Raw genomic sequence first — 22581 nt, forward strand, 5'->3', positions numbered from 1 at the left:
GTTGTTCCCCTTCCTTGAATAAAATGCACCTATGTTCAAAGCAAAAAATACCTTCAGCTGTCATAGCAACAGGATGCACGTACAAACGGCATCTCATTCGTCCAAAGAGCTGTGAAGTCCAGAAGAAGAAGATCCCCCACAAATGACGCTCATGCCGATGCTGTGCGTTATTAATCAAGCTCTGTTATTATTTTATTCAGACAATGTCTAATTCAATGCAGAAATGAGTACAAAGGTCGGTGTTTGTGCCGGTAATGGCTAAATAATGCAGGTGTTTTCATGACCAGTGTCGGGTGAAGGGATCTGTGTCTGTCTTCATTTATAATTCAAAGCGCACAACAATAGTGGCCAAAGTGAAGGATCGAGTGTCTTTGTTGTTTACTTTGTAAACAGACTGTATGATGGAAGGTTAAACAGCGCCGTCTACTGACGAACAGGCTCAGTTACAAGTCGAGCCTCTCACAAAATTTCATTTTTTTCCCCTCTACTACTCATAACTGTCACAATATCAGACTTTCACAATGTCACAATAATATAATAACAAAAATGTTAATATAAGCAAACAAACAAACAAACAAACAAAAAAACAGTAGAACACAAGAAAATGGGCAGATGTTAAACACAGTGGTCAAGTGGCACTGGATCATTTACGCGCATTTTCAACACAATATTGAACATTCATTTTTTAATAGAGAGAGGGAGAACATTTTGCAAGGAAACAAGAATGATTTCCTTTATATATATATATATATATATATATATATATATAAACTATATACAGCCTAACAAGCAAGTATGGAAACAATCATGGGAATCCTCAGACGACCACCTTTCTTCCTCCTCCTTCTCCTCAGCTGTGAATCAAAAAGCACATCAGATCAGTACCAGGAGGCCCATCTCCGGGGCTCCAAACACGAGCAAATCCCCATAGACGCCCATGTTAAAAAGCCCAACTTTAAATCATTATTAATTACATGTTTACAGCCTGGTTCAAAAAACGGGTTTGGTCTCAATGTTGTTTTGTTTTGTTTTTACTATTCATGACAACTGTACGGGAGGGTGATTGTTTTTTCTAACTCATTCGTTTATTTATTTATTTATTTATTTTAATTAACGTTTAAGATTCTGATTAATTAAGGGCGTTCCCGCTTTGAGTGACAGGTGACGTATTGGCGCTGCCAGAGGCCGTTAGCTGGTCCTCAGCTAAGTTAATGACAACCTTGAGGCTGAGTTTGATTAAAAAAGAAAAAGAAAAACGTTGTCTGCTGTAAGTGAATTATTTTAGAGAATTATTTTTGTGGTTGTTGTCAGTGCCCAACATAGCTAGCATAGCTAACTATCCAATTAGCTAGCTGATAAATTAGCCGTAGGTTAGCCTTCCAGCGTGGCTTCAGTTTGTAGCCAGGCTAATGGGAGGCTATCAATCAAACCGCCACCGAAGTCAGAACGTAAATAATAATAATACTTTTAAATAAAGTGTGTCAGTTTGGGATTTTTGGGTATTCCAGATGTTCTTCATAAGATTTGTCATTTTTGATATTAAAGTTATTATTTATTGGCTCATTACATAATTATAGCTGTGGCTATTGTTTGAAATAAGATGTGAAAACCTAATTCTTACCTTTTCTTAAATTACATATCATGTCATAGGTATGCGACACCATTATGTGCCGTGCAAAGGAGAGGTTTTCCTTCTCTAAGCAACCTGGTCATCGCCACTCTGCTGCAAGGAGACTTGTTCCCCCACAACAAAACACAACAAAACCGTCCCAGATTCGGCACTGGACACCGCGGTGAAAGCCTATCCCTCACTAAACAACGCCAGACTTAACACAGAGTCACTTTCAGGTTTTCACGGAAAACGATCTTCTAGACACATTCACAGAAACTGTAAGTCTTCTGAACATCCTCACCACCACACCGATGCCAACATCAGAATCTGAGAGGTGCTTCTCAACTTTAAACAGGATAAAAACTTTTTCTGAGAAATTCTATGGCACAAGATCGCCTCAACCCTCTGGCTATGTTCTCCGTACAGAAAAAAATGGACATGGGACATCTCTGTCACACCGTGGCGAGGTTGTCTTGTCTTGGGTTTGTTTTGTCCTGTCATTTCCTGTTTTATTTTGAAAAGTAATTCTCGTCTCGTTTCAGGTCACTTGCCCTTCCTCATGTGTCTCAGTCTGATTGCCCTAAGTGTTTCCACCTGTCCCCTATTTCCCTCCATGTGTTTAAGTAGTCTGTGTTCCCCTTGTCTTGTGCCAGAGTGTTATCGTCCTTGACCTGCACCCGAGCCTTGTTTCATGTCTACACTCATAGAAGTTGCCAAGTAAGCCAGTTATTCCTCTTGAAGAGAGAGTTTTTGTTTGTTCATTTTTTACTTAGTTTAGATCCTTAGTCCTGAGGTTTTCCTCCATTCAGAGTGTTTTTGTGTTTTTCGATTTGTTTCTTTGATTTGAGTTTTTCCTCCTTCTGGAGAGTTTTTCATTCTCAGTAGTCAGAGTTAGCATCTAGGTTTTTTGTAGCCATTTGTTTGTCCCTCTGTGTGGGATCTCTGGAGAATCCAATAAAAGCCTTTTGTCATTCCATATCTCTGCATTCTGAGTCCTGCTTTGAGTCACGGCCTGACAACTCTGATTTCAACACCTGGGTCATTGAGGAATTTGCCACTCAGAAAGGCAGAGAAAACTCTAAAGTTCTCTCAAGAACTACAACATTGTATAAAGCATGGATGAAGCCTTATACAATTGTAAATTAAGTTTTTGCAAACATACCCACATTTGCATAAATGCTGTCTACATGACTTGTACCTGTCATGCACCCTTGAATTCAATCCAATTTTAATTTTGCTGCACGTAATCATATAAAGCACACAAGGTGAAGGTAAAGGCCTCGTATGCCAAGTGTCACGGATGCTGACAAACAAGGTGCTAAGCTGCAATGCTCACCTGCAGCAGGAGTTGACCTGCCTGAGCCAGCATCCGCAGAGCTGGCAACGGCCACGGGACCACGTGCCGGCATGCTGGCCAGCTTTCCGTTACCTGAGGAGACACGAGTTGGAAGATATATAAAACGCAACTGAATACACTCATCAGCCAGAAACAAGACAGAGGTCAAAGGCAGTATGTTACTATATGAGCCGAATGTTTAGTTGCGTTTTAATAATCTGATTAAATGGTTTACTGAGCTCATGTTTAATGAAGCTACAGCTAAATTAAATTCACTCAGTAAGATCACATACATTTGCAGATGTGTCACTTCAGAGACAACTTTAACATGTGTTTTAAGACATTTTCAGGTTCCTTAGTTCCTCAGGTAATAGTTTGTTTTCAGTCGACTAAACGACCACCATGCACCTTAATGGTTTGATAGATATTGCTCACGAGGATTATAGAAAAAATTGTATAAAAACAATTCATGGAAATTCAGCCCGAACTGGAAATTAATGTAGTTACAATATAGAAACAATCGGTATGTCAATATTTGCTCGTTAAATAAATGTAGTATTTGTTGCATATTATCTCACTTTATTTAAAAAAAAAAATATATACAAAAAGCCTGATGTGTTTTTGGGACCTGAATAAGCTACAAAATGTAACATGGGAAACAATCTGCACCTCTTTTTTAGTGACAACATTGTTGACGAGTCCATACTCACTCTCTACTTTTGGGGCATTATTTCTACTCCCTTTAACCAACATTAGAAGTTATTCAATCACTTTCATTTAAGGCCATTAAAGGGATGGGTCCTGGTCATGAGATTTCGGTTGTATTTCAGTGTTTACCCCTGTCTGGGGATGTTTTAATCCAGAGAGAAACTAACGGACCCAACTACAAACATCCAAAAATTAAGCAGCTGTAAATGACGATGCCGGTGACTATTGTAACGGTCTTTTGCTACATGCGTGTTGCACTATATTTAACGACTTTTATATTTCACTGTATTTTTTCCACTAAACGTGTCTTTCACTATCTGACTAAAACAATCTTTCTTCCGCCACCTGTTTTTTTTATTCTCTCTTTTACCGTCTACCTCTATGGGAATCACCGAGATTAACAACCCCGTGACGTCACAGTGTATGGTACGGCAAGATGGCGGCGCCAATGCTAAAGAAAAACAACAACAAAACAAAAAAAAAAACACATGATAGCCGCAGTTTTTTCTCCGTATATGCTGTACATCTGTTTAGATTCTCAGTCATCCATGTCATGGTATAAAAAGGCGTTTGAATAAAGGCAACTGGACTCATCCGGGTGGGTTCTGGAAGTTGAGGTTTAAATAGGAAAACTCGTTGTGTCAAACCCATCAGAAACTCACTGAACCCTGTTTATCAAATACTGTTAACTTGAGTTAAGTGCTTCATTTCCCCTTTAAAACCTCAGGAGCTCTTCTGTAACCATGTGCATCAAAGTGACGGATAAACAGATTGTATGGTGGAAAGCTAAACAGCGCCATCTACCGAGGAGCAGGCTCAGTTACAAGTTGAGCCTCTTAAGTCTTTTTCCCCTCTATACACTAATCATAACTTGGGCTGTCACGATATCAGACTTTCACCTCACGAATAATGTTGACAAAAAAATAAAAATCACAAAAATGAAAATATAGTGGCAAAATCCAGGAAATGTGTCTATGTAATTCATGAATTAAACTTGTATGTTTGTTTTCAACACAATATTGAATTTTCATTAACACCGTGATCATCTTCAATACGACAGCGCTACTCATAACACCCCCCCCCATTCTGTTAAAGGCAAACTTTAAGAGAACATTTCAAAATAAAACAAGAATGATTTTGTTTTTTTTATAAACTTTATTCATCGTTAGAAAAAGTTTAGTCGAACAGGCCGAATCCCATGTCGTCATCGGACTCCTCAGACTCCTCTTTCTTCTCTTCCTTCTTCTCCTCAGCTGTGAAACAAAAAGATCGGATCAGTACCTACAGTCATGTTGATCATCATTTCAGCTTAGGAGGGCAAGGGACACTTAAATTATGCACTCTTGAATTCAATTAATATTTTATTTGGCTGCACGTAATCACATAAAACACACAAGGTCAAGGTAAAAGGCATCGTGTGCCAAGTGTCACGGATGCTGACAAACAAGGTGCTAAGCTGCAATGCTCACCTGCAGCAGGAGCTGCTCCGCCTGAGCCAGCAGCCGCAGAGCTGGCAACGGCCACGGCACCACCTGCCGGCATGCTGGCCAGCTTACCGTAACCTGAGGAGACACGAGATGGAAGATATATAAAACACAACTGATAACACTCAGCAGCCACAATCAAAACTCACTTTAGAACCAAAATTTAAGATGTTGGCAAAGTTCCTCAGTTCATAGCTTGTTTTCAACACTCTAAGGTCCGGTTCATAGTCAACGCGAGCGACACAATGGTGCGACGCATGGACGTTCATAGTGTAAAATGTGGACGCAAGACACATGGGCCATAAGAGAAAAGAGACAACACTCAAACACCAGAGGTGAAGTTGCAAAAATATCAAAGAATATCTGAGGAGAAGTATTTTACTGTGAATCGTCTTGATTTATTCAAATCTGTATTTAGCTTTTGTCTTTATTTATAAATAAGTGAGATAGGATAAATTTCACTTCCACCTGCTCATTTTGGTTTTCTTTCAGCTTTTATCTGTAAACGTATTTCTGTTTTGTTCGAAATAATTAAATTAAATTAAAATGTTGTTCAATTGGGGAAAGTGTGGGAATGTTTCTGCTGGCGCAATAAGACGCAATTAGAGGCTGTGGCCGCTGTGCTGTTCATGTGCCCTACTGAATCTGTCTATGCTCTTTCCCGTCGTGAGAGCATTTTCTATCCATGCATCTCTGTCAATCTCGCATGAGTGGGGATGTTAAGTGAGTGCACCCACACAAGCTCGTATAGTTTCTCCACCTCTCCCATTACATTTCCAACTATCTTCTTGTTGTATAACACAGTGGTTAATAAGTTCATTACATACAGTAGCATCTCCCACGGTGGTGAATTGTGTTACACATCATTGAAAGATCTGCCTGCACATTTTTTGACATAGCAACGCATCATGGTGCCAAATACGTTGCATCATAAACAGCCACCGTACATCTTAATGGTTTGACAAAGCTCACTAGGACTGTAGAAAAAAAAAGTTCAGCCCGAACTAGGAGCTAAATAAATGTAGTATTTGTAGCGCATTATCTCACTTTATTTAAAACAATTACAAAAAGCCTGATGTGATGGGACCTGAATAAGCTATAAAATCTGCACTATCTGCACCTCTTTTTTTTTTACTGCCAACATTGTTGACAAGTCTATAATCACTCTCTACTTTTGAGGGAATTATTTCTAGTCCGTTTAACCAACATTAGAACGTATTCAGTGACTTTCATTAAGGTGTTTTTCAGACCCAGCTACAAACATCCAAAACTGAAGCAGCGGTAAACTCACCTGTGGTGATCACCTCATTCACATTCTTGCCCTTGAGCTCAGAGACGACCTGTCGAGGGATCAAACCGTCAGTACATATCAAGTGTGACAGCAACAGGAAGTCAAAAACTTTAACGACACAGGTGTTGAAGGACGATCAGCGCGAGCAGTCGGCTCTTTACCTTGTCCAGGCGTGTGTCATCGGCCTCGATTCCGACGCTCTCCAGGATCTTCTTGATGTCCTTGGCCTCTGGGCTTTCATTGCCTCCCAGGGCAGCGAGCAGGTATGCAGCAACGTAACGCATCCTAAAATAATGTTAAAACAAAACTTTAACAAAAACTCTGTGTCCGGCAGCTTCATCACATAGAAACAGATGTAAAAGATGTTTCGGTTATGATACATATACACACACGCACCAAAAATAAGACTGTAGTGTTAAGTTTGATCATCCCTGAACTGATTTTTTTTTTGTTGCATTATCAAAATGACTGCAAACTGAATGAATATTAGCCAAATATCTATAAACCACCTATTTACTTTGATTTAAAAAACATATCCTTAACATATTTGCACTCTACTTCCTCTTCACAAGCAGATTTACAAGATATTCTCGGGTGATTTTAGCAATTACTGAATAAAAATAACTTCAAGATATATTAAAGATCCATATGTTGCGCCACTTAAATGTTTATTATTATAATGGAAACAGTGAAACCTCCCATAGTTGCTCCCTGCTTAGAGCGTATTTATTTTATCCGCAGTAAGGCCATAAATTTAAAAGTCCAGAGGTTAAACAGCACATAATAATTAATCGCCTGTTTCTGGATTGTTAAAACAAGAGTAACCGGAGTAATTGCTGGTCGGATAAGCAAGATGGATGACCCGCCATCTAATCCAAACTACAGCATCTTTCCAAGCATTTATACATTTTCACATATTTAGTTTCATTAACACCGGGAAAAAAATGGTTAAAATGTGATAAAGGGAAGAAATACACCCTCAGTTTAACACCCATGTGGCGGCTCCCGCTAGCATCAGTTAGCTTAGCCGCCGCCAACATTTAAGAGTCAAAATGACTTAATATCGCCAATATGCCGCTATTTACGGGCTTTAAACTGGCGAGGTTGGAAGTTAATATATTCCTATGTGTGACAGAGTTAGTTGCACGTTGGCTACAGCATTATTAACATCATAAAAAGACACTCACTTGAACTAGACGGGCGAACGCGTGTTCACTTCGAGGTTAGCACGGGCAGAAAGGAAGTTACGTCACCGGGCGAAAGCGGAAGAAGCCGCGCTTCTTCTTCTTCTTCTTCGTGGGCAGCTAAAGCGGATGAAGGCCGAGTGGAGCCGGGTGGAGCCATGCGGTGTCTGGCGCCTCTTACTCCGTCTCACTGTAAAACGTTTTACTCATTAAATGAAGGAACGATTCCAAAAAATATCTGATTTAATTGACATTAAATTAGCTGTAAATGTTGATCAGTTGTTAATTTAATGCTGTTTTATAGAAGGCTGGGGCCATAATGTGGAGAAATCAAAAAGACGTTTTTACGTGTATGTAACTTGTTTATTGTCCATTAAAAAGTCTATTTTAAGACAATATTTAAATTTTTCTCAAAAGCAATATTCACCGAATACTTAAGAAAAGTTGTGTTTGTGTTTTTCTTAATGTTGGTTGGCTTGTACCTTTTAATACAGTGTATTGCATTTTGTTTTCCTTTATTTCTATTTTTTTGTCTTCTTGTATTTCTATGTTCTCTTGCAATGAAACATTTTTTTCCTTTACACTAACATCCTCTGATCTTCAGACTGCTGACTCACACCAAACTGTATTCATGTCTAGCCATTCAAGTTTATTTATTTATTTATTTTCCTTTTTTTTTTTTTTTTGTGACTGCTGCTACTGTAGATTTGGCTCCGGGTCCAGTTTGGCCTCCTGCTTCTTCCTCAGCCCCTGCTGCTGCTGCTGCTGCTTCTGCCGCTGCCGCTGCTGTGCCTGCTCCTGAGCGTGATTGATTTTGGTTGCCAGAAAAAAAGACAAAGTGAAGCATCCACACATGAGCGTCTGCGATGGGTGGCGTCAACACCATGAGAAACCAGCAGCTGTGCTCTGGGTCTCAAGCTGGAGTGTGAAAAACCGGCTCTAATGAATCGTTGTCACGTGCGCCGCTTGGTTCCAAGCAAACAGCCGCAGTCCACCGCTGAGCTGCTGCTCCGGCGAAAACTCTCAGACATCTACAGCACGCAGCGGATGCATTCACATGGTAAACTACATCTAATTAATGTCAGCGCTGTAAGTGCACGTGGGAGACACAACTTCTACTTGTGGGTGAAAGTTCATTCTTGGTTCAGTCCTTGAGCCGTCTTTGAAAGTGGAAGTTTTACACTGTATTGTTTTGTGTGCGTGAGTTTTCCACTTTCCACTGTGTGTGTCTGATACACTAATACATCCAAACCTCTGCAGCCAGGATCCGGATGAGAGTGCACAAACATGCGAACATGTTTGACCCTCGTACGCTCACTCCGCTGTTTGCACCAGGATTTAGATGATGGGGGAAGATGGGAGGAAGATAGGCCACAAAATCAAAAGCACAAACCTCCAACACATCACACTTTGCGGGCGATAATCTTCCACTTCCTGTCTAATATATCCCACCTGTTATGATTTGGTGTTTTCGGTACCTTTGTCGTAATCCTGTTTGGTTGCTTTGTGTTTCCTGTTTTTATTTCCTGTTATATGTGTTTCTTGTCCCTTCTTTACTTCCTGTCTTTTCCCTCTTTGGTTGTTTCATCTCATTAGTTTCACCTGTGTCCTGTCACCTCTCTGCTTTGTTTGGGATGTAGTGAATTTCGATAAATGAATGAATGAATACCAGGTCCAAAAGTTTCCCAGCAGATTATCACAAGATGCTAAATAATAAATAATATCTCCTGTCAGTGGTTTTAATGTTGTGGCTGATCGGTGTTTTTTTTCTGGCTTCTTCTATTCCTGTCTAGGTTTTGTTTTATTGGTCTTCAGGTGTTTTTCTTTGTGGGTGTTTTTAGATGCTCTTCCTTCCCTGCAGCGTTTTTTGTTCCAGAGTCCATAAGCCTTTTATTAAAGTCATTTTATTTCCTGCTCCTGCCCCAGCTTGTGTCCTGCATGCGGGTCCTACCTCGTCCATTCATTCAACATAATAACATAGCAGAACACAGCACCACCCACTGACAACACCAGCGTAATGAAACAATCAGCGTCATTCACCCGACAGTCATAATCTTATGGCTGCTTTATGTAAAAACGCTGACGGACGCGTTTAGAAAGAAAGAAACGTTTTTTAAATGCAAGCACGGGTTTTATTGAGCTTCCAGTCCAACTATCTTTTAAGTTCTACGTCACAACAATTTCACATTCCAGATTGTGTGAGACAGTAAATCAGATAACAACAAACCAGAGAACATAAAATAACACAACACGGGCTACACAGGCATTATTATTATCATTATTATTATTATTATTATTAAATAAGCACAGACTAAAACATCTTCAAAACATTATCAAAATTTTCACAAATGCTGCTGCAAGTTTGGTCTCGGGTCCGAGAGAGAAAAAGGAAGATCAACGCGGACCCACGGTGACAGAAACCGGCGCCGGCGGTTTAATGGCGCGGACCTGGTACGGTTAAAATGGAAGTACCGATCGTTCCTGGTGTTTGTTTTTTTTTTAGGAAATTCACTTATAAAAATTGAGAAAAATATCAAAAAAGAAAACCATTATAAAAAAATACTCTATTGACCGTTCCAATATATATAGACAAGGAAAAACAGGTAGAAAGTCGACGGTTACTTCACGATAAAAGGTTGCAACTAAAGTTCGACGATGGTCAGTGACATTCAGTGGAGAGTGACTGTGCAATATGAAAACCAAGTCTCATTACAGCTTCTTCCTGATTCCCTAGACATGTATGTAAGTATTAGTGTGTGTGTGGAGTGAATCTACGGCTACGTAATGTTGAATAAAACAGTTAAGGAAAAACAAAAACTATACATTATATTAAGACTTTTTATGTACAACCAGACTTTTCTGCCTCAAACAGAAACTATACTCAAACCCCTTCACTTTTACACTAGCGCTTCACTTTAAATCCCTCGTTATTTATTTTTAATGTTTTTTTAGCATTTCAAAATGTATATCAGTGTACAAATATATTTAAAAATATATATGTAACACACAATAATGTAGTTATGATAAGGTTCCAATGGGAGGAGTCATAGCACAATGTACATCAACACTACATTACAGTCTGTTATATACGGCCCATAAATAAGGAAACAAATCTAAAAATATTCTGACTTTTAGGTTAATATCACGTGTAGGTTTTAAGTTACATTCTCTATAAATGTCTCCTAACAATGTTTCATCGCCACGAGTTTGTCCACGCAGCGTTAAAGTCCCCACGACGTCAAAGTCTGGGTTTTTATATGATTACATGCGCCAGGACATGACTTTGACAATAAAAAAGTTTTCTGATCGTAGTATTAATAGTATTTTAGGGTTTAATTTCCTGGACAACGATAGGAAAAACGTTGATGGCTCATCCTGAACTAGGAGGCGTATTTCCTGTTTAGTATTTCCGGCTGCGTCTCCATCTCTGCAGTTTTCACAATGATTGTTTTGGACCAATTAAGAATCGGTAAGTAAATGTTAACCGAGGAAGTCTGGAGGTACAGACGTTTATAGGACTCGTGATCGGAGGGAAAAAAAAAGTTTCAGTCGCAATTAGCCTTGTTTCCATTATATTTTAAAAGCGATATTTCTGAAATTTTAATACTTTATATTTTTTTTTTGTTTTGGGAATAAGCTGCGACTCCCGTAAAGTCTCATCTCGCGATATCCCATAATTCTCTTAAATTCCCGTCACACCAGAGAGACTGGACTTTGCGGAGGATGGACTTGTGGGTCAATTGCGAACAACGCGTTTCCAATTGCACTTTTGCGATACACTTTTTATATCGACACGTCTGAAAAACCAACTCACGAGAGCGTTAAAGTGTTTTAGCTTTAGATATTTGCGTAGGCGTTTCCAATATCATTTTTTTTTTATCGCGTCTTTCAGGTTTTTGCGCATTTCTAGGAGTAATGACAGAAACGAAGCAACTGTTCAAAGTGAAACACGAAGTAGAAACAAAACTGACAAAAAAAAAAAAAGACACAGCACCGACCAGTGTTTGTCGTTGTTACTGACGAACACACGGGTATAAAAGACTCACGCTGGCGTAGGCTACGCCGTCTCCAGGCCTTTGGCTCCGACATAAAGGGGCGGAGCCTGCTCAGGCCACTGGAGCCGACCAATCAGAACGGATCTATTTTTTTGTGAGAGGGAGAGGGGGGCGTGGCCTGTTCTATCTCTGGTTCATGGCGACTTTGAACTGTCTGCACCGATAGAGTTTTGACGTTGCATAGATAAAGGATTTGCATTTGTTTTTTTTTTGTTGTTTTTTTTTACAGTAGTGTAGGTGTGTTTTCATTTCTTATCCTTTGTTCCACAGTTTCAGCAGTTTTCTTGATGTATTACAGTGAGCACATCCACTAACTACAACCGGGATGTGTGCACTTTTTTTTTTTTTTTTGTTCTTGCAATATTTAAAGCATTTTTTTCAAGCACGTACATTTTGTTAAAAATGACTCGAGTGAAGAAAATCGGACATTCAAAGTGTGAAATCTGGACTAAGATTTGACTGGAACAGACAAAAGTCCCAGATTTTTACTTCTGCAAAGTTCATTTAAAGTTCCAGTTATTGCGTGATTGTTATCCCATCTTCGCTAACCAATGCTGTTTAGCACTTGGTGAGGATTTCAGTGCATTAAGGATGTACAATAATCTTCCTTTTAAGGACAAACGGTCTAAATAAAGAGAGAATCCCCACGTCTCGGATCACTGAACGCCCACAGGTGCATTATAGATTTTTCTAATTCCGATTATCTACAATTTGAGGTGGTGGATAAAATAACAGAAACGCCAAATGAAGGAAAGAGAAAGCAGAGGAGGCAACTACACCACAAAAGCAACGACCTACTTTCAAACGCTTTGATCCCAAAAAAAAAAAACTGTACGACTACGTAAGCAGGCGTTACGTCACACCACACTGGATATCTGCTTATTATGACAAAACTCACGGTTCGAGATCAGAGAACGAACCTAGAAAGAGCGGCTCAAGTGTTTTTTCTTCGTCCACCGTCTCATTTATGCATCACAAACTACGTTTAGGTCCTTCACACCGGGGATGTAGCACGGCTCAGTCAGCTAAAGCCTGGGAATATCACATCCACCATGAAAACAATAAACCCTTACAAATAAATCACATTCCTTTTTATTCTTAGTGGGAGATTTAAGGATGAGGGGGGGTTTCTTTCTTGCCTCGTCAGCTTGTTTGATTGACATGTAGCTTCTCATTCAGGAAAAAAAAAAGGTTTATTTAATATTAATAATCCACAAAAGTTTAGTCGTTTTCTCGTATCAGTGTGAAACATGCAGGTACTTCAGCTCTATGAAATATTCAGAGTGTGTAGGTGTTGTTTGTGTGAATGTGGGAGTTTACCGAGTCCACGCCGTCTTAGCCGTCCACAACAAACTCATTTGGCAGTAATCAGTAAGAAAACATTTGTCTTTATCATTCTTATCATCATCAGTCTCATTTGTAACAGGATGTGCAGTTTATATATATTTAAATATGTATATTACATACGGAGTGTCGAAAAAGGTGCAGACATTTGTCAGCGATGGTGAAAGAAAAAATGACAAAAGTGTCGAGACAGAGAATAAATCTGTGACATTTTTTTTAAAAATTATTGCTGTAAATTACATAAATGTCCTGTATGTTTTTTTTGTTTTGTTCTTGTTTTTTTTTTTTTAAACATATCCTCACATTTATGTCGTGTTCTGCTTTGAAAACCAACCCTCAATAAAACGTGACCGATTTCCAGGATAATTAAAAAAAAACAAAAACAAAACAAAAAAAAAACAATCCACATGAACGTTTCATTTAAGCCACACTTTTGTTATGCAAGACAGTCACAAAATGTTAAAAATACAATGAGTGATAAACCAGTGCAAACAGATTTACAGCATTAAACACCAAATGTTGTTGTAGAGTCTCGAGTCAGTGAGTTTCATTCATTAAAAGAGTGATGAGAGGTCACATCAGGCATTATCGTGAACAGAGAGTTTGACATGATTCGACTGATATTACAAACGTCTAGTTTTACTTTCATTGCAAACAATTTTTATCAGAGATCAAAGACAAACGTTAGGTAACCGACTCAAAACAAAAAATAAAAATGTGGTGGGGTTTAAGGGGGGGGGGCACATTCCTTATTTGTGTCAAGACAAATTAATCGCGGGGTTTTCATCTCGTGTCGCGCTGACTCCGGAGTTTAAACTTGCGAAGGTTTTATTATTTTGATAAAAAGTAAAAAAATAAGAGTCTCCGCGGTGGCAGCAAATTTAGTTCATGAGCTGCCGAGACCCCATTACATCACTTACAGTAGCTGCTGAGCTTTTTATAGCGCGGCGGTGACGCTAGAAAAACTCAAAAGACGGCGGACGCCCCGGAGAAAAACCTTAACGATAATCCATCACTGTAGGAATCTGAAGTGGCATCACTGTGGTTTTTTCGCCTGTTACCGAAACGTACTTGAATGTAAACTGTGGCCGACTCCTACTACAAAACTTCCCTGTTCCCGACGCGTCCGTGGAGCCGTTGCACGATTAAAGGACGTTTACATATCCTACACTATGCACTACATGAAATGTGCGGATGAACGGATGAAAAGCGTGTAGTAATTCCTGCCACAAGCATTTAATCGCCGGTACTCAAACTGTTTAAAAAGACAAAAAAAGAAATGAGAGAACAGTACATAAGATAAACGTGTTTTGCCCTGAGGCACTTGGTAGTGGCTGTGATAAAAGAATTAAAAACACTACCTCAGTTTCCAGTCAAAGAAGTTGTATAGTTTGTGTCTAAAAGTACTCATTCAAATTGTCAAAGTAATTGCACACGGTGCGACGCACGCTGACAATCATGATGGTTCTAGTGTTCATCTAGAGTCGTAGTGTCTACAGTAACAATGGTGGATATCAAAAGATGCTACAGAAGAGTGTTGAAGCACATTATACAGTAAGTGTGGGTAGGAGCTAAAACTAAACTTGGGCATGTTTGTTTTTTTTTTAATGGGCAGGGAGATAAGAAAGAGACCAGAACAGATGGCCAGAGGGCTAGAGGAGGAGAGACATGGGAGCTGGGCATCAACTCGGAAAAAAATCCTACTGGGGATAGTTGTTCTGTTGCCGGCGCTTCGCTGACCTCATTTTCTCAAAGCGTGACTCCATTTCCTCCAGGACCTTGGGGGTGTACCTCACAACCAGCTTCACCGTGCCCTGAGCAGCTTTGAGGAGTTCCACGGCTTTCTCGTGGTGCTCGCCTTCCACGCTCTAAAAAAAAAAAAGAAAAAGAAAAGAGACACAGCGTTTTATTAACTTTTACTTAAATAAAAAAAAATATAAAAAATGACAGTAATAAACCAAACTAATAAAAAATAAAAGGAAAGCCAAAAGTAAAATAATTAAAAAACAGTGCACATTCATGAGAAAAAAAAGGAATTATTGCCTTAATCCGACTTTAACTGGACTTAAGTGCATGTAAACACGTCTCTTCAACTAAAATCATTGGAAATTGATTTTCTCCATCATGTTTACGCCTTAATTGGACTTTAACTGGACAATGCGTGTGCACATGCAACCACTGCACTGGTGTATGATCCTGGAACAAAAACCTCCAACAAAAGGTAGAAGAACCACCTGAGGGATAGCGCCATCTTATTTGTAGTGCACACATTACGTACGAGATTATTAAAGTGAACTATTATCCACATGGTTGTTTTCTCGAATGCCGGCCTCCTACATGAACGACTCCAGTTGTTTATTATTTGACATAATAAGTCAAATGGAAAGGGGGCCGTATTAACCCACTTACAAGACACATATCGCCCCCTAATGTGGAGGAGGAGAATATGTTCCTGTCACTTATTTGATTTTCTCCGCTGCCCGTAAACTGGGACAAGGACCATATATTAAGAAAGTTGAATTTCAAGCATAGCTTCATAATCTGTGCATGTAAACGCTCTGTTTTAACAGTTTACATACGGGGTCTTCAATGTTTTTCAGATCAAGGACCTGAAACTGATGGAGAGATTAAGTAGGGAGCCCCGTACCTACTATATACGTTCTATATTAAACTTGGATAGTGCTATTTATAAATATACATTAATATCATTATCATTTACCATTCAATATTAACCTATTTTCCCTTAACTCTTTACTAAAATATAATGGATTCATATTAATGTGTATTTAAAGAAATTTAAATTTGTGGGGACAAAAATGTATATAAAAAAAGTCTAATCAACCAACGATTTACGACCCCCCCGCAGTGCCTCCATGGACCCCCAAGGGGTCACGGACCCCCTGTTGAAGACCTATGGTTTACATCATCACTATGTTGCAGGACACGTTTGTTCCCTGGACGTATATACAGATCATACACTGCCTTCAGAGAACCATGTTTCCGGTTATGAGAGCTAGTTTGAACACATTTGTGAGAAAAGGCCAGAATTTCTTGGCAAATTTTGAATGATATCAGCCTTCGTCTCGTGCTTTAATGCACCAGGACAATTATCAGGAACAAAACAACAAGGTGACTACGCAGTAACACTGGAACAAACAATTACCTCAGTATTTTTATAAGTACTGGACTCGACCGAACTAAACTTTGGAGGTCTGCTTTAACTTGCCGCAGAGCAACCTGTAATTTAGACGCTTTACTGAGAGAACAAAACTACAGAACCAATAAACAAAGTCAATTGGATGATTGTTTTTGGCTGCTCTTGGAATTTTTAAACCACCCAAGCAAAGCGAGCAGCAGTCGCAGCGTTAACGTGGAAGAGTTTTACTGACGCCGCGTGGAGATGTTTTTGAAGCCAAACATGTACGTTTTATATTCACGGTTTCTCATCAAAATCCAGTGTGTGTGTTTGTGTGTGTGTGTGTGTGTGTGTGTGTGTGCGCAATAAAATAAATGAGCTGCAATCATTTCCTTCAAAAACACTTCCACAGCCAGTTTTCTCTGAGAATCTGAAAACCCGACCGTCCATTGTTTACATCCGTGGTTGCGTGCTAGCACGTTACACCTCGTTACGTTTAACGGTGACTCACCGATAAACCTATGGAACCACCCGCAGCGCGTCGAAGAGAAGCTAACTTTTTTTTCCCCGCACAACAACAACAAAAGCCCCCGTGTGCAACGCGCTGTTGAAGATCAAAAATCGTCACAGTATTTAAAAGTTCGCCGCCCGTCTGAGCCTGCAAGCGTCTGCATGTAGCCTAAAAATGTGCGACTTTATCTACACGTTTCCCGTCGATCATTAAAAGATTACAGGGATGGTGCATAGATTCTTCAGCAGCAATAATTGACGCAGTGCTACGACATGATCTGTAAGTGGGGAATTGTTTTTTGAGGCTAATAACCATCCGTTTAGAAACATCACTGGGGATTAATCTGTGTTTTTACAACAATATAGAAGCAGCGCGTGTGTTTGCATATAAAGTCGATGACTGCAGGAAGCATGAACTTTTTTTTTTACAGTGAATCAGCATGAAATTATTTCACTAACGTCTGATTTCCTGAGACTCCTCAATCCTAAAATAAGACGTATATTTGTACTTCACTCGTGCTTTATCTTTGTGTTAGGATGCAGAGATGAGCTTTGGAGAGACTAGTTTTACCTGGAATTCCTGTGATAAAACTTATTTTTTTCCTCATGCATGCAGACCCATTCACAAAAAACAAATAAAAAAAAAAGAGCTCAAAACCATCAGACAAATGAAACTGTGCAGGATGAGCCGCGTATTTCGATGTTTTAGATTCTGTTTAGTGATGCATTAATGTGTTTATCACGTCAGTAAAAGTGACACTGATTTAAACACTAATTCTTGTAACATATTGAAAATATATAATTAATTATTAATCAGAATTTGCAAAGTAAAAACACTGTCAAAATGTGTAGAGAAAAAACGTGAAGCTGAAAGAAGCAGACACATCGTAAACATGCAGTGAATAAATAAGTTTTCTTATCTCATGTGAATGTGCAGAAGAAATCACAGACGAGGGGGTCTGTCCAGCTTTCCTGCTGTTACTGTGGTTTCTTGCATTTACTCGTCAAAACGTTTTTGTTTCTTTTTTTTTTTTTTTTTTTTCTTCATTTCTGAATACCTGCTCTGAGGACTGACTGTGTTATACATCGTAAAAGTCTGTAAGGGCAATTAGTATTAACGGGCTATATAAGAAAATAGACCTGATTTGAAGCAAAGAATAAGTGAACAAGAGGTTTTAAATTGTTAATGTGCCCTTCTCGTTTATATTCTAACTTTATCACCTGGTGCATAATGACGCTGATCTTACAAAGACTAGATTGGCTCTCTCTGGGCAAATCACACATTTAGTTGCTTTTGCAATGGGAACAATGATCACAACTCTGGCAGAAAACAAACCAAAGTGATTCCAGCTTTTGCATGTGCAAGTTTGGGAAAAGTTTTTTTTAAACCTGCCCCTTCGGGAGAACGTCACACTCTTCAGCACCAGCTGAGAGATTTTTATTCTTCATTCCTTCCTTATTCTTCATTTATGACTTTCACCCGCTTGGAAAAGCGGGTCATTGCAAGTTCAGAAATATTTTTATGTCTTGTATAAAAGACGACTTATCTAACATCTACACACACACACACTTCCATTTCCAAATCTTCGCTTTGCCTTCTCTCCTCAAGACGAGTTCGGGATGGATTTTGAGCTGGATAATCAGCATCTCCTCGTCTGGTGACTTTGTCGTTTGGCTTTTGATGTGGTTACGCCACCTGTCCTTGATGTGAACGCAGACCTAACAGCACCCTCTCACCACCTGTCACCAGCCCCGTCAGCCCTCATGATGGAGGCACTGCCAAGACTAACCACAGTATCTGGGACGCCCTCGTCAAATGAGCCAAGCGTCAGTCACGGCAACGATCCAAGCGGATTTGACGGCCGTCTTCACCAGACACTCGGTGTGTTCGGTAAATCAGTTTCATTCTGAAGGAAACGAGTATTTGTCAGTGACACAACGCTTCTCTGTTTCCTCTAATGGGAGGAAAAAACCTACGGCTTCATGTTACATCAGAGGTTAAACACCTTTGTCTGTAGCTGCTTAGCTTCAGACGTAGTGCTGTTACTGATATCCCATAGGACGGGGGTCTCAAACTACTTTAACCATGATCAGCCACAACATTATGACCACTGCAACAATTCAATGTTCTGCTGGTAAAATCTTGGACCTGGTATTCATTCCTTTGGATGTGACTTGACATGTAGCACCCCTCCTAGACCAGACCAGACCAGACCAGACCAGACCAGACACCCCCATAGCCATGATACTCCTTGATGGCTGCAGTCATCCCCAGCAGGATGCAGCCTGACACAGGCAAACACACACAACCTGGCCTCCAAGTTCACTAGATCCCAACCTGATCAAATACCTGTAAGAGGCCCCTCCCATTGACCCATAGGCCCCAAAGGCCTCCACTTTCTGGGGGGGGGGGCGGGGTCTCAGACTGGCTGCCAGCTAATCCTGGGTACCCCAGCCAAATTCACGAAGCAGCATCGTATATGTTTAGGTTCACATCAGTGGACACTGTGAGCTGGAAATGCTTTGACATGTTTTTTATAACCTTTTCCTGTTTACTGGCATCAATAACATGGCCCCTAACAAATATTAACTTAACACATGAACCAGTTAACAAGTAGAAGAGTGTCCGAACGTTTGCACAGTTTTTCTTTTTCGAATTTCTGAAACAAAAGCTAATAGTGATTTAACAATCATTTTTAGTTTGGAGTCTGGGTTGATTTATCGTTTTTATGATGATTATTATTATTGTTTCCACCTCAAAAGTGAAAGATGTATATTTAAATGTGCACAGAGCCTATAACACTCAACCGTGAAAAGAAAAATGACCTGTTATACATCAGACTGAAGTGTGTTTCCCATCCTGACGTAAGCATTGAGTCTGTGAGTTGAACCTACCACCCCGTTGACGGAGAGGAGCTGGTCGCCTCTTTTCAGGCCTCCGTGTCGGTCGGCGATGCCTCCCGGGATGATTCGCGAGATGTAAATAGGGGAGTTTTGCTCCTTTCCGCCCATGATATTGAAACCCAGACCTTCTTCTGTTTTGGGCAGTTCCACGACACGAGGATGTGAGTGTCCCTCGCTCGCTGCGAAAGCTGCCACCGTAGCCTACGAGTGAGCAGGTGTTATTGTTTAGTCAGCACGAATACACTGTATTTACTGAAATAATAACAGTAACTGAGGTGGGTTTACCTTAGCTGTGGCGTTGGCTCTGACCTCAGGAGTGCTGTTGATGTCCACCGTTTCATACACGTGTTCGTAAACCTGAAAGATAATTATGATCCGAGCAGTTTAACATCAGGGCAGAAAAGCGAGCGAATATCAGAGCTACGAGCTTCAACAACAAGCACAAAGCGTCTCACTTCTCTGACGGCGTTACAGAATTCACTCTGTAAGACCCTCTGTAGCGCCTGCAGCTTCTGGGGAGGCACTTCCCCCGTCCTCTGGAGTTTATCAAGCAGCTCGATAGCACGGTTGATATCTGTCATCAAGAACAAAGACACACACACAAGGTTTAGGATATTTAGAAAAGGACAAATAAACAATGATGCATAAAGTTAGTGTCTATCTTTAGTGAACAAAAAAAATCTATAAGTAATGATGTTCATACTAAGGCTTTCTTTCACTAAATTTGTTCTGATACTAAATCACTATGAAGCCACATAATCCAACAAAGCAGTGTCCATTATAGTAGCCTCAAAAACACAAAACACAACTAACCTCCTTGTTGAGAAGACTGAGAACTTCCTGTTTTAATCCAAAAGGCGTTGAATAAGGAAACTGGACTTGTAGAAATTTCTTGATTTTTCGCCACTTATCCCAGTAGCTTCTTCAGGTCTGAGAGATTAGTGGGAAGTTGAGGTTTAAATAGGAAAACTCTGTTTCTCAGAACTGAAGAAGCTACTCGGATTAATGGAGAAACGTCCTCAAGAAATTTCTACAAGTCCAGTTTCCTTATTCAGTGTCTTTTGGATTAGCATGACCTGGATGACTGATGAACCTTCACAGACATATTCCTGTTTTAATTTAATGCACATGCACTGTTTTGTTGGTGCACAAGTATCAAACACACAACCCGAAGGCCAAAACTGACCCGCAGAATGAATTTGTAAAGTGAGAAAATTACATAGAGTGCAAATTTTTCACTTAAAATAAATGCTATTTCTAATTTGTAAACTGTTCATTTATAAGTTATTATGATATTATGTTACTGGTATGTACAGGCCTGTTTTAAAAACTCAAACTATGCTACTTAATGTTAACAAACAGGGCTTTTATACATAAATGAAAAGTATCAATCACACCACAAAGTCTGGAAGTTCTTAGAAAGATGAAACAAATAACTGAGAGCTGCTCTTTTCATTGAGACTTTTCAATTGTGTTTAAGTCTTGTCCTTTTATTAATTTCCACCTCCTCATTTACGTTGTTTTAGTGCTGATTGTGTGTTTTAATATCTACTGTTACACGCCTCCAATACAGTTTTCATATATGATTTAAAAATAAATTGACACATCACATATTTTGCTTCCTCCAATATTTCAAAACAAAGAGATAATAGCATCGATAACCCATAAACCGTCTCTGACACATTTATTCAACTTTATTTTTTACATTTATGGTTAAAATCTGGCTTTATCTTCTAACCACCGTGTACTGGCAGACACAGTAGAAGCACTAAGGTTGAAAGAAATACTCTAAAATAAACATTTACGCTTTACTTTAAGTAATTATGATGGTATTGTAAGTAAGAGTCCTCGAACAATCCAGTATTTAGTTTGTTGTCATTGACATTAGCTAGTTAGCTAATACACCTTCCAAAACAATATAGCCGTGAAGACTATGATTATTATTTTTATCATTTTGAGAATAACATACACCCAACTAAACATTAGATATCCATGTGACACTGTTAACACAATGTTAAAGAACAAAGTATGCACAGAAAAACCACCACCGTTTGTATCCGGCTGAGCTAAGCTAAGCTAAGCTAAGCTATCGTAACGTCTACCTCGTATCTCAACACATATTTGTAGCTAACCAGCTAATTAACTTCACCTCTTTCCAGTCGCACGGGTTCCCCGAGTGACGCCATCGCTTGTCGTATTTGATGTTGAGTAGGTATTGCGTTAAATTTAAGATATGGATAACTAAAATTGGTAATCCTGGCTAACGTTTACGTGCGCTTAACTCAGACCGATAAATCAGATTAGCAAAGTTAGCCGGCTAGGCTAGGCTAGCTGCCAACGTCACGGTGCGTTCAGGGACTGCTCGTAAATCCATAACCTACAGCGAACTCTTCTTGGATTTAGACTATTGATATGTAGCATCACAAACTGATCATAACAAAACACTATTACTAATTTGATCTCACAATAAAGACAACTCTAGATTGTTTTAACGTGGTACATGTAAATTAGGATAATTTCTCGCAATAAGTATAAGTGTCGTCCCACCTTTTTTGCCACATTCGATAAATTTCCTATTTTATTAAACTCTCCTAAACATCTCTACTGTTATTTTATTTCTTCAGATTGACTGCATCAAATAGTCTTTTTTAAATCACTCCTCACATAAATCCTGCATCCTGATTATTTTATCCCTCACCCATTTGTGCGCACAGAGCAATTTTACTTTAATATAATCAACAGACACTGTTGCCACTCCACCCACCGAATGACTTAAAAATTATTCTTTCCTTTCATACGCCTCTATAGTCATTCTTCACATTTCATGTATGTAGGATGTGCCCTGAGACATGTTTAATTTCATGTTCTTTTATCATGTCTGCTGATCTGGAATAAGGAGAGTGGTTATTTGTGGAGTAGAGACTCATACAGCCCAATTCAATTTCAAGCGGGCCAGACTACAGCATAACATAATAAGTTATAAATAATGACAACTCCAGATTTATTTACATTTGTTT

The 22581-nt window shown here is 39.4% G+C and overlaps 2 protein-coding genes across 2 annotated transcripts; both read right to left on the reverse strand.

Moving 5' to 3' along the window:
• Window positions 1–4791: 4791 nt before the first annotated feature.
• On the reverse strand, window positions 4792–7769 carry rplp2l (ribosomal protein, large P2, like). Its single transcript, XM_047580770.1, has 5 exons — window positions 7619–7769; window positions 6593–6716; window positions 6432–6480; window positions 5126–5218; window positions 4792–4909 (listed from the first exon to the last, which is right to left on the reverse strand). The coding sequence occupies exons 2-5, from the start codon at window positions 6713–6715 to the stop codon at window positions 4833–4835; spliced, it is 342 nt and encodes a 113-aa protein (XP_047436726.1). The 5' UTR covers window position 6716; window positions 7619–7769; the 3' UTR covers window positions 4792–4832.
• Window positions 7770–9724: 1955 nt separating this feature from the next.
• lin7c (lin-7 homolog C (C. elegans)) lies at window positions 9725–21892 on the reverse strand. Its single transcript, XM_047580767.1, has 5 exons — window positions 21714–21892; window positions 20020–20138; window positions 19850–19921; window positions 19556–19765; window positions 9725–14882 (listed from the first exon to the last, which is right to left on the reverse strand). The coding sequence occupies exons 1-5, from the start codon at window positions 21748–21750 to the stop codon at window positions 14715–14717; spliced, it is 606 nt and encodes a 201-aa protein (XP_047436723.1). The 5' UTR covers window positions 21751–21892; the 3' UTR covers window positions 9725–14714.
• Between the last annotated feature and the right edge of the window lie 689 nt (window positions 21893–22581).

The sequence above is a fragment of the Mugil cephalus genome, chromosome 3 (assembly GCF_022458985.1).
Source record: "Mugil cephalus isolate CIBA_MC_2020 chromosome 3, CIBA_Mcephalus_1.1, whole genome shotgun sequence".
Classification (NCBI taxonomy): domain Eukaryota; kingdom Metazoa; phylum Chordata; class Actinopteri; order Mugiliformes; family Mugilidae; genus Mugil; species Mugil cephalus.